We start from the raw sequence: 13,720 nt of genomic DNA on the forward strand, positions 1-13,720 counted from the left end.
GTTTGACATGTACTCCATGTGCTCTCAATCACCATCGATGTGAAAGAATTACATGACAGTCAAAATGTTGTTGAGATGCTTTATATGGACGTGTTTTTCAAGTACATGTATGAAACTTGTCTCTCAAATTCTGCACTTGGAGCACTTGCAAAATATGATTTATCATTCGCAATGTTCTAAGCAGAGGTAATATGACATGGCTGGGATTATTCTGGCATGGAACATTCTACAAAGGTCTGTAAAGCAGGTTTCTTACGTACGAAGACGATTAATAGGTATAATCCCGCAGCAAATTGTGTTGACATTCTAAATTGCTGCCGAACACGAAACAATTCAATGTTCGGATAAAATTTGCCCAACCGAAACCTAACCTGAACCCGAAAATGAGCACGAGAAATTTCAATTTTCATCTCAATCAACAGCAAATCCAAGTACCTGGACCTTAATCCTCAATCTACTAGGTATCTCTAATGGCGTATCTATAGGCCTAATCTGATTTTTTTGGGGGGGGGGGTCATTACCATGAAATTGTAAATGGCAAATCACAGTAGAGCAGGTATGACAGACTTAAGTTTTAATCTACAAGATTATCCCAATTGACTTTTTCCATGCAGAACCTCATTATCTTTAGCTTAATCCATTGTAAAACTTGTGATCGCTGATGCAAACTGTAGTGTTTACGTGACAAGCAACAAGTCTTGTAAGGTCAAAGGTGAAAACGAACACGCCAAGTGAAAACGAACACGATTTGCAGAGATAAAAGCTATACCGGTATGTCTGCAGTCTGTTTTTTGGTTTAATCCAGAAACTGAAGAACATAACACAAACACACATGCTGACACTTAACACCAAAATCGAAACCCAAACAAACAACCAACCAACCCAAACTTAAAATAACTGAAATAAAAACAAACTAGAGTTTCGCGTTTGTTGAGTTACAAACGCAGAGTGGTCGGGCGGACAGCCTTCTCATTATACACTGCCCAGTTAAGTTAGGAATATATGTAGAAAAAAGGATCACGAAATTAAATCCCTTCAAGTACAATCAATGTTTCAAAAAGGTATCTTTAATGGTGTGATAAACTTCAGTTAACATTCTATGTGCACAAAAAGTTATTTCTGGTTTGATGACGTCATCAGTCAAAAATGGTTAGTGAATACTGTTAAAGTTCGGAGAGGATAATTTGTCATTTTAAAAATAAATAACGTATGAAAATATGGGAAATATAATTGTTTGTATTAATATCACCTAACTTCCGGTTTGACGACGTATTTATAACACCTAACTTCCGGTTTGATGACGTCACAGCATTAGAGATCCAAAGGTGAACATTGTAATGGATATCATTATTTGGACTTCGAAGATATGACAGGGATCAAATGATAGAATTAAATTAAAACTTTGATCTTTTTCGAATTCTCCTTAAAGTAACTTCCGGTCTGATGACGTCATGAATTTGAAACCTTGCCACCTTATCTGTGGTTAATCAGAGAATGTCAAGGGGCGATTTGGTAAAATTTGGACAAATGGTTTTACAATTACAGAATAGAAACTCTATTTTATGTGCAGATAGGGGGCGCCCTTTCGGATGATGACGTCATCACACTGTTTTTTGCGTCTTGCATTCCTCACTAAACACTTTCATAATATATATGTCTGTAGTGAAATGCTTCCGCTTTTGAGTTATATTCAGTTTTTATTGCACTTCCGGTAACACCGGAAGTAAAGGTCAAGCGGTTTTGCGTCCGGGAACACGAAATGTTTCTCACGGCATAGTCTACAACCTCACGAAAAAACGAACACGATACTCTATTTAGTTCAAAAGATATAAAGCAAACTATTTTGTCAAAGTTTGCCCTTAAATCGCTTGTAATTTGATACCGGATGACGTCATGATGACGTAACAAAATGTACAACATCTTCGTAACATGGTACAAGTTCACACAAGGTTCTGTGATCATACCGTGAACTCTTCGGAAGAAATGCTGCTTTGTTTTGATATCAGGCTAACGTCTTCATTTTGAATTCACCTAACTTTGACCTTCCGTTAGACCCGGAAGTAAAGGTCAAGCGAGTTCACGTACACTACAAAAACTGTTTAACGATTAATGGTCTATCTGATTACAGAATACAATCATCATTGATTGTTTAGTTAAAGAGTTATAGGTTAAAGTAATTGGTCACTTTTTCAGATAAAATCACTTGTAATTTGACACCCGATAACGTAATCATGACGTCAGAGTAATATGCACCACTTCGGATGAGGGTCGATATATATTGATAGTTACAAGTTCATACCATATACCGTTTAAGAGAAAACCCGCGGAGAAGTATTGTCCGGGAAAAAAAAAAAAAAAAAGAAAGAAAGAAAGAAAGATTAATCGTAACAGATCCAAAGAGTGGTCGGGTTGTGCCCGACCACTCAACAAACCTTCAACATCTTCCCATTCTTCAGATTCAGCATCACTCCCGGATGAATTTGCATCAAAAGTAGACGAACAACCAGGATTTTCAATACAAACGTTCCGTCTTTTCAATGGAGGATGTTCTAAAGTACCGGTATCACTATTAAAATGGCAAGAGTTGTCAGAGTCTTCTTCTATAGTAGGAACTTCAACTTGTATCTCCTTTCTTTTCCTCCGATTGTTTTCCTTCTCCATTTTCCTTTTCTTTTGCTGACACTCTCGGACCTGCAAAACATTTCAAAAAAGAAAATGCAATCATTATATGGGGCATAATTTCACATATACGTTTTCTGTATTTGCTTGTTTGTTTGTTTTCTGTGGAGAACTCAAAGCCAATTTGTCGGGATCATTTCACTAAGCCTAACTGACAATACAAAACCTACATGTATCATCACCGTTTTCACGAAGAGCCACATATGTCAAAAATTACAATTTTTTCGATTTTCATTTTTTTCAATATTTCACATTAAAACAATGTACTTATTGTAAGCAAAACATCATTAATTTCTAAGTTACATAAATGTTGCAAGGGGAAGAAATCTCGATAAATGCATTTTGCGTTTTCACGAAGAGCCACATATCTTTGTTACATTTTCAGCTGCGCACGCATACTCACGCCTGCCTATGGAAATACACGTTGAACAGAAAGGGCCAATATGTCGGAAACCTGAATTTGCATTTTCACGAAGAGCCACATATCTTTACTAATTAATTTTCACTAATTAACTGCAGTATTAAGTCTTATTACCAGGTTTATGTAAAACTTCATCTCTCATAGAATCGTGTGATGGTTTTCTTGCTGCACATAGTTGTTGCAAATAGTATTTCTTGAAGTTTTAAAATATGAGAAACTTCTTTTCCAATTATCTCGAAAACACTTTTCTTCAAAATCAACATAGTTTGTGGCTGTTCGTGAAAACGGTGACGGTATGTGTCTGGCAGGAACTAAAAACCTGCGGGTGCTTCAAATGCGAAGGAAATAGATATTGTGGTGGTTTTACTCTATCTGCGCCCCGACACCCACACGGTTGAGTGCAGCGCGTGTGAGCAGAGTGCAGAGGCTGTCTGTTTGGAGAAAATATATCCCCGTCTGCAGGCAAGATAACTCAATGAGTCAGTATACAATGCAATGACAAGAAAGTGACACAAACTACTAGTTTCAACACTTTTATTGATGAAGTCCCCAATACACCGAACAGGAAATGGAACCCGCTACTGCCCAAATTGGAGTCTAAAAAGAAAGCCATGCAGTGCACCCAAGCAACTCGATACAATCCAATCCAATAATTAATCCAAAATGACGTACACGCATGCTCACAGACCCAACCAATACACATGCCCACTCGTCACACAGAAGTGGCTGTGCAGTCCAGACCTATACACATAGTACAGCGTATGCGCGCCTCATATATGCTCAACAGCGAGTAGATTGTGTGTGTGCTCCACGCCCTGCACCAGATTTCATGAAACTCATCGTAACTTACGATGCATCATAGCGCGCAGCTGCAACGCATCCTGCGATCAATTTCACAAAACACGTCGTAAGTGCGACGCGTCGTAGGTGTATTTATAGCATAACTCCCTGACTGTTTATGTATTTAGTCAGCTTACAGTAAATAGTCGTCCGATATTCAACAAAGAGTCGTCGGATCTCCGCTCAAAATTTGTTAAAACGTAAAACAAAATGGCGGCCGAGTGATGCCATTTCAAAGGAAACAAGCTCTCAGTTGATTGTATAGCTACATTGAAATTTCAACTGTAATATTCCAGGCTAATTCATAATTAATCAATGGAGTATTTACAACTTTACACACATTGCCTCGGTATTATAATCTCGTTTATGTAATGTTAATGGCATAAAGTGGCTAAGAAAAGGACTCTTCTTATTTTGTTTTAAGCCGTTGTCAAGGAACTTACAACGCATTCAACTCATCGCATGTTTCGTGAAAATGATTGTACAATGCGTTGCGAGGTGTTATACAGCATAACTAGAAGTGGCGACACGTCGCATCATTTAGTGAAATTGGTTGCTGGCTAGCAACAGACTGACTGTGACTCTTCGCGAAAATACGCCCTCAATGATTGCACACTATACAAGTGATCACGTGATGCGCTTATCAACGCTCACAGCAAAGTCATTTGAAAGCTTAAACACAGTAAACTGACAAATTACCTTATTACAAATTATAATACAAAGGTGCCTCTTGTTAATTTTTAATACTGGAGGTTTCTCAAAGTTTATAGTTTTCTTATAAGAGCACTTTAAGGGAATACTTTATGAAATATTCAGAACAATTTAAGGAAAATATCAGAACAATTTCAGTAACAATTTAAGACCATTTTTAGAACAATTTCAGAACATTTTAATAGCACTTTAATGACACATTTTAACTATGTGAAGTCTGAAACAGGAGCATTGATCAAACAGAACCAGATGGGACCTAAAAGGCGACTGATCTTGGGTTGGAGTTGGGGACGACGTCAACATGGTATGGAGCCATGGTTTTAACGAGAAAATTTAATGCAGATAGTTGCAAAAATGTGACGTTGGTGATCGGAAGGAGAGTGGGGGAGTGAGTCTGAGTGAGCGAACGGCAACTTCACCATGCGACCTAAACGCCTGTTCAAATTCTGCATTGGGCACATGCGCAGTAAGGTGAAACTCATTCGTGTGATTACTGGTACTCCCTGTGATAGTTTGTAATGGGAATTTGTGGAATTTTGGGGGTCAGTGGGAAACCAGATTTAGTACGCATATTAATTAGGCAGATTTTCCCAATATTCGCTGTATTCAGTATCTTTTATTTGCATAATTGAAGGCACACAGATTATTACAACTAGAAAGAAGAAGAACAATATTAGTGCACAGTTTGAGAGCCATAGCAGTCATAGTAAGTGAGATATTGCACTTATGCATATTAATTAGGTGGGTTTTCCCGTATCCACTGCACTTTAATAAGGAAAGCTGAAAAAAATTGGAGATATGGTGTTTGGCATAAAGAACTATTGTACAGAATTTCAAGGCTGGAACACTTATTTTAACTAAGTTATGGCATTTATGCATACAGTCGTTTTCCTAGTTCCGGATAGCAAACATCATTCAGGCTGCTTTCGGCTCAACTTCTCCAGGAATTCAAGTGACATTGGTTTCAAAGTTTACCTTGAGTGATGGAGATACTACAATATAATTTTCAAAATTTAAGCTCTTTTTATTGTGACTTTACAACGACCGATGTCGCTTTTCCTAGTTCCAGATCGGTTCAATCAGTTCCGGATCGATCAAAAAAAATCATGCGAGAAAATCCATTTTTCAGCCAGAACCACCCCAAATCAAACACATTTTCTGATAACGTATTATTTAATTTTCCAAAAATAGTTCGTTCAAGAGAATTCCAACAAATTTTCAAAAGAGAATTAAGTAAATAATTTTGAAACTTTTGTCTGCAGCGCAATGGCACAAACTCACGCACGGACCGAGAACCTTGCACACGGCACAGAATTACGTCACACAAAATCGATTAACGCGCGTGTAGTTGGGTTGTGCACGCGCGATCAGGAACTAGGCAAAAGCATACGGTCATTCGTTGCCGAATTTTCAAATATTAGAGACGCTACAACTTATTTTGACTGAACAAACATTCGATGGAAGATTACATGATTGTAGTGAATGAAAAAAATATTTGAAACCACACGATACGAGAGATATACCAAGGAGAAAATTTATCGCTGATTCGCAGTTCCCATGATTTTTTTAAACCGTCCAATCATGTCGGAGTGCAAGATGGAATGCGAATTCTGGCCAAAATTCCTTTTCTAAAAATTTTATTGAAAAGATCTTTCGGTATCAAGAAGCTTAGGCCTACATTTTCCTTTTCAAAATTATGCACTCTGTCAGAATTTTTTTTATTGGAGACTAATCAAAAAGAGGTAGGTTTTTATTTGAAGCGATCCAAAACTAGGAAAAATCCGGAACTAGGAAAACGACTGTATTTATTAGTTGGACTTTGTTTTTTTTTCCAATGTTCACACTCGGTCCATTTGCCAAAATTGGGGAAAATGGCAATTTTGAGTGATCACCATTCCAATATGAACTTGAGAAAATGCCCTCTTTTTTCTGGACTTGAAGAAACTCACTTGTATATCGTCAGACCTCCTGAAGCTACGCGCTCATTCTGCGCACTCGCCTATAAGTTATATTTGGCAAGGCGTGCATCCTAACAAATGACATACTTTCACTGGGATTGTTTCCTTTGATGCACAAACTTTAACCAGCAGCAGAAAAAAATTTGGAAATTGAAGGCTTTACCTGGAATTCAGGCACAAAAATGAAAAACATCGGCATTTTACAGCTAATTACTATGTACAAATGCAGGCAGATGCTTCCGGACCTGTAGAAGTCGAAATTGACCGAAAGGTGACCTTTCTTGGTCTCCCAGTATTATAGTTAAGATGTCATAGATAAGAATTTGCAGTTTCTACAAGGGTGTTAAACTTACGGTGCAACTAAAAAACGAATATTTTCAGTCCAGTCTCGCAGAGGGCGCTGTTTGCGAAACTGGAAAACGTTTGCAGAACTGGGCAAAGCACTGACCTCTACAAAATGTCCTGGCAAATTTCTCTTCAAACGATCGCAGAAAACTATTCATGTCATGAAGTAGGTGAGTAATTTGCGCATATATTATAGATAGGTAGCTTCCTGTGAAAGTGCGTTTTTTTCGCCACAAGACGCTTCAGACGATTTGCGATTGCGGAACCGGTCAAACGACTGTACTGTACGGCCAGACGCAGTCGGGCTAAGCTGAATCCAAATAGCCTATAAACTGTTCAGTCAAATGTGACATGCCTTAGGCCTAGATTTAGCCCGACTGCGTCTGGCCGTACAGTACTATCGCAAGCTCTGTAGTACGGCCAGACGCCCGATGCTTCCACAGAGACTGAATTTTGTTGGCCGCCGATGTAGCGATTTTGCTACATCTTTCGTTTTTTGGACGTGCGTGCGGCGGGGCTGTACTTCCAAAAACACGAGGTCATACGTCACAGACTGTTTATGAATATTCATGAGTTTGCGCGGGCGCGCCTGCATATTGCATACATTACAGCGCGGCCGCCATTTTGAAATCGCATGGGGGATCGCATGGGGGACGATATTTGTGGAATCTGATGACTGAAATTCGTCTTGTGGCCAGATGGATGAAAATATTGCGACCAAACAACGTTTTTTCAAAAAGATATGAGTTGCTCTACGACTACGAACCTTAACTTTGGAAGTTTGTGTCCTGGATGAAAAGATAATCGCGACCGAAAGATGTAGCAAAATCGCTACATCGGCGGCCAACAAAATTCAGTCTCTGTGGAAGCATCGGGCGTCTGGCCGTACTACAGAGCTTGCGATAGTACTGTACGGCCAGACGCAGTCGGGCTAGCCTTGACCAAGGCTATCAGCTTGTTCCCATATGAGCTTGTTACCGCACACCGCGCGCGCAGCAACACAATGTTGTACTATATACCGTTAGCCCCAACGACCCTTGCGTGTGCTTTGTGTGCATGTACGTACGCCCCACACTCACTTCCGCAAACAGCCGTACAGTAAATCGAGGCAGAAGATAGCCTTGACGCAACCGTGTATGCTGAATATGATAATTAGTACGCGCTATGGTAAATAGTCTTCTCTCATTGGATAACGGATGACAAAAAAATGAATATTTATTAAATTGCATATGCGACCAAAGGTTTATAAACCATACGGCCTGTGGTAACAATAATTATTGTAAAACACCCCCTTAAAATCTTAAATAATAGTAGAATAATATTTATAAAGTTACACATAGTTTGGGTCGAAAATGAAATGAAAAGGATGAAAAATTAGACCTTCAAAACTGCACGCCGGCAAAACGATGTCACCATGCACAGAGGCCACGTTGGGGCCGTCCACTGTAGGCACCGGCCCGGCTGGCGCCATGCAGTGAGACACGCTGCGCTTTCACGTTCAGCGGCCAAAAAAGCGCTCACACTGTTTGAGTATATCTACCGCTGACTTTTTTTGGGGTGGGGGGGTATTTCTTCTAAGCTGTCAAGGGGATATGGGAAAAAATATCTCTCCTTCAGCAAACTTATTCTGTAAGACTGATTTTAACTTGTATGAACAACTTATAAGTTATATGTCGTATGTACGACTAATATATCGACAGGGTACGACATATTTCGACAGGGTACGACTAATATCATCGACAGGGTACGACATATATGTCGACAGGGTATGACATATGAAACAAATGACATAATGTCGACAGGTGCCGGTACGACATATATGTCGTGCATAAGTCGAGTCGACAGGGTACGATATATGTCGCATACGACAAAGTCGTATATATAAGTACGACTTAATATCTCGTGTGTACAAAATATGAATTGTAACTCGTATGTTCGACTTGTTTGTCGATTATGTCGTACATACAACATATCTTGTGAGAACAACTTGTATCTCGTGCGATTTACATCTACGACTTACATGTCGTATGTATGTCGTAGGTACGATATACGATGCATACGTACGCGTTAAAATACATGTGTCATACGTATGAGATGTATGTTGCACAAGGTACGAATTTAGGGAGAGTTTTTTTTCACCATGTACCTGACAGTTTCGTATATCCCAAAGTCAATAGCTCGTTTCTTGCAGTTAATTCATACGGGTGCTTATAGATGCGAGTTAACCTGCATTCGATAAAATGGGTACGATTTGACCTGGGTCCGAGTTGACCTGTTCCCTACATTCGCTGTCAGAATAGCACGGGCAGGTAGCGGCGTGATAATGTACGATGTTGCACCGACAAAACGTCGGCGGACTGTCTTGAACTGTCCAATTCGCAATACAATGGAAATAATATCATTTTGAACAATTGTTCACTCATATAGCGGCATATTTCATTTGTTTGTAAAAAACTGGAGAAATGGTTTAAAATGGGATTGAAATACCTGGACATACCGGTTTGAGTGAACATACATGTACGTGGTGTATAGAGTAATTTGAGGGTCATGAATATGTATGTCGCGGGTCAAAGTTTACGGGCTTTGATTGGATATCATGTAATATATGCGCATCAGAAATTTTCGGCCGATTTCGGTCGAAACTATAGAGAAACACATAAGAATTCGCCACGGTTGCGTCAAGGCTATCTGCCGCCTCGACTTACTGTACGGCTGTTTGCGGAAGTGTGTGTGGGGCGTACGTACATGCACACAAAGCACACAAAGCACACGCAAGGGTCGTTGAGGCTAACGGTATAATACAACTATAGTGATTGTGTCGCGGCGCGCGCGGTGTGCAGTAGCGGGAACAAGCTCGTATGGGAACAAGCTGATAGCCTTGGTCAAGGCTACAGTCGGGCTAGCCTAGATTTAGAAAGTAACTTTTTGGCAGTGAAAATTGATTGGTAAATTTTAAAGTCAAGTGACGTACGTATATGGTAGACTTCCCTCAGTTAGTAGGTATTCTGTCGTTGCTTTTGTGAATTCTTGCTCTACGTGGGCCGACTGTCAAATTTGATCGAACTCATCCAAGACGGCACGCACCCTGCTTGTACATGTAGAAGTACTAGTATTTGTAGTATCTGAGGCAACAAGCTTAGAAGGGCTAGGCTTAATGCCCGGCCTCGTGGTACAGTGCGCCCTCCATAGTCCCGAAAACCTGATCCCAGCGCCCTCCCACAGCGGCGCAGCTAGCGCGGGTCGCGTTGACTGAATACATGGCACTGTCAAGCGCGCGCAAGTTTAAACTTGCGCGTGCATTAATTTCCTTGCTACAAATTGCGCACGGAAGTTTGAACTTGCGCACTACATAGATTTTCTACGGAAGCTTGAATTGCCTTCCGCGATACCGCGTACCGTGATAATTTATCACCGAAATCCGGAATTCAAAGATAATCCCTTCCTCGATACCGCGTTACCGTGATAATTTACCACAGAAATCCGGGATTCAAAGATAATCCCTTCCTCGATACCGCGCCGGGTTACCGTGATGATTTATCGCCGAAATCCGGAATTCAAAGATAATCCCTTCCTCGATACCGCGTTACTGTGAAAATTTAGAAATCCGGAATTCGCAGATTTTGTTGTCCAAGGTCACATTTTTGGATAGGGCTGCTTAAAATCTAGTCAATTTTGGATAATACACGTCAGGTTGGCGTAGCGGTACTTTCCTCGCCTTCCACCGCTGTGACCCGGGTTCGAATCCCGCCTGGGCCAATATGTGGATTGGGTTTTCAGTCCCTACCTGATTCCGTGGGTTTTCCCCAGAATATTCTCCTGGGCTTTTCCTCCCACCTCTAAAATTGTAATTTCTTCTCATTGTCTTCTCTCCACAGGTTTCTTCAGGCTTGCGAGCTACAGTACCTAGGGCGCTTTTGAGGAATCCTTGGTTTCATTACCAAAAATGATTAATAATAATAATAATAATAATAATATTGAAGACTTTTTGAAACTCAAAATATGAAACGGCCTAAATTTGATGTGATGAACTTTATAATAGGATCGAGTATTCATATACTTTGGAATCATTGTGCCAGTGCTCATCTCATTTTCGAGGAAAAAAGGAATTTACTACCCTGGCGATGGTAATTAGCACCTACGGAAGCTTAAAGTGACCATCCGCGTTTCCAAGTTTCCGAGATAGTTTATCTCGGAAAGACGGAATACTGAGATAAAAACATGTCTTTTCGTGATATCGCATCTCGGAAAAACGTCTTTCCAAGATAAGATATGAGAGAAAGAACGTCTTTCCGAGATGAAAGACGTCTTTCCGCTATACAATATCAGGGGAAAACGTCTTTCCGAGATAAGTTATGAGAGAAAGACGTCTTTCCGAGATAAAAGACGTCTTCCCGAGATACAATATCAGGGAAAGACGCCTTTCCGGGATACAATATCAGGGGAAAACGTCTTTCCGAGATAAGGTATGAGAGACAGACGTCTTTCCGAGATGAAAGACGTCTTCCCGAGATACAATATCAAGGAAAGACGTCTTTCCGAGATGATATGAGATAAAGACGTCTTTCCGAGATGTTATATCAGGGAAAGACGTCTTTCCAAGATACGATATCAAGGAAAGGCGTCTTTCCGAGATGATATGAGAGAAAGACGTCTTTCCGAGATGTTATATCAGGGAAAGGCGTCTTTCCGAGATACAATATCAAGGAAAGACGTCTTTCCGAGATGATATAAGAGAAAGACGTCTTTCCGAGATGTTATATCAGGGAAAGATGTCTTTCCGAAATGCAATATCAGTGAAAGCCGTCTTTCCGAGATACCATATCAGGGAAAGACGTCTTTCCGAGATAATGAGAGAAAGACGTCTTTACGTCTATAGAGTGAAGATGCACTTGTAACGCAGTATCAAGGAATAGATATCTTTGAATTCCGGATTTCTATGATAAATTATCACAGTAACGCGGTATCGAGGAAGGGGTTATCTTTGAATTCCAGATTTCTGTGATAAATTATCACGGTAACGCAGTATCGAGGAAGACATTTTATCGTTGAATTCCGGATTTCTGTGATTAATTAACACGGTAACGCGGTATCGAGGAATATATCTTTGAATTCCAGATTTCTATGATAAATTATCACGGTAACGCGGTATCGAGGAAGGAATTATCTTTGAATTCTGGATTTCTGTGATAAATTATCACGGTAACGCGGTATCGCGGAAGGCAAAAGTCAAGCTTCCGTAATTTTACCCATGCATGCAAAGCCGCTAAAAAAAAAATCCGGGTAAACTCATATGAAACATCATTTTTAAAGCAGATTTTCTCCAATTAATTGCACTTCTGTGCTTCGTGAGATAATGCCTAAATGCCTTTTTTGAAACATTTTATTAACAGTATTATGCTAATGAAGTTGACTGTTGTGAGGTTCAGAGAAATAAGGGGTGGTAACGCGAACAATATTTATGCACTTTGCATCATATTGTTTACGGCTCATTAGGATTTTTGTTTAATAAACAACATATTTATTTATTAAGTCGAATTAATAAATTAAATTAATTTATAAAATTAATTAATTAAATCATTAATAAATTTATTTACTTTTTCAAATAATTTCCATTTTATATCATAGCGTATTTAAGTGAAAGCATGAAAATATTAATATGTATTATTGAGCCTGCAAATAAAATAATTGTTAAAGTAATAAATTCAATTAATTAATTAAGTAATGCGTTCAGTAATTTTTTTCAATGATTATGCATTTTTGAAGTGTACACAGTGCTCGAAATGTTATGCAAGTATTTTTGAAAACAATATGAATTATTGAACCGCCCAATTAATTAATTGCTAAATTAATTAAAATAGTATTTTTTAAGAACAAGTACTTTTTTAATTGTACAGTACATGTAATGTAATTTAAAGCATTTTAAAAAATAATGGAAATGATTACTATAACGTCAAAACTTGAACAATTGAAGGGATCATAATCATTCTTTTTACGTTAACAATGACTATACACCTAGGAAATTTTGATTTATTTACATTTAAAGGGAATATACATCATTTGCTTTTGCTGTAATTTTCAGAAATGGATGGAATTGGGGTGTTGGAAATATATAGCAAAAATAGTTACACTGACTTTTTTGAGGTTTTGGGTTCAAAAATGCTATAAAAACCAAGAAAAACAATCATTTTCCTGTAGTCTGGTTCCCTGACTCCATTTAAGAAGAAACAGAGCAGTTTACATACATTGGGGAATTGTAAGGTCAGGGAACCAGTCTAGCTGGCTTGTACCCGTTCATAGGTGTGTAATCGATTGCAAACAAGTGCGTTGGTCAATTGGGGCCAGTATTTGAAAAAAGCCAGTTTTTTCCAACGCTGATCGGCCGATCAGCGTTGGAAATTGATACAAAAATACCACTTTTCTTGAAAATGACAGTATACCAGGTGCCATGATTTTACAGGATGCTTTACACTGTCATTCACCACAGTCCAGCAAGGTATTACAAAATGATTTGGTAGTTTTATTTTTTGATGTTTGCAAATGTTGTACTTTCCCTTTAAGAATATAAATAAAAGGCAAAAAAAACTTGAAGTTGGTCTCCATTATTGAACAGCCTCAGTACACTTTCCAAGCAATCGCCGCTAGTAGTGTGCTTTTATTGATTGCTTGCCCGGTCCCCTCCCCTCCCCCGCCCCCTAAAAAAAACTTCTCTGACAAGCGCTGCTAAATCTCAATGTTCCTTTTCATTGACGCCAATTGAATTCCCCTT

The 13,720-nt window shown here is 39.2% G+C and overlaps 1 protein-coding gene across 2 annotated transcripts in view; it reads right to left on the reverse strand.

The window, feature by feature from the left end:
* LOC119741396 (DNA repair protein complementing XP-C cells homolog) overlaps nucleotides 1-10,210 on the reverse strand; it is an 83,512-nt gene extending 73,302 nt beyond the window's left edge. For both annotated transcript variants that reach the window (XM_038217147.1, XM_038217151.1), the window contains exons 1-2: nucleotides 9,926-10,210; nucleotides 2,433-2,691 (exon numbers count right to left, since the gene is read on the reverse strand). In XM_038217147.1, coding sequence (XP_038073075.1) covers nucleotides 2,433-2,661 — 229 coding nt within the window. In that variant the 5' untranslated portion in view covers nucleotides 2,662-2,691; nucleotides 9,926-10,210. The remainder of the gene's footprint in view (nucleotides 1-2,432; nucleotides 2,692-9,925) is intronic.
* Nucleotides 10,211-13,720: the final 3,510 nt, after the last annotated feature.

This window comes from Patiria miniata, unplaced genomic scaffold (assembly GCF_015706575.1).
Source record: "Patiria miniata isolate m_02_andy unplaced genomic scaffold, ASM1570657v1 HiC_scaffold_11, whole genome shotgun sequence".
Taxonomy (NCBI): Eukaryota; Metazoa; Echinodermata; class Asteroidea; order Valvatida; family Asterinidae; genus Patiria; species Patiria miniata.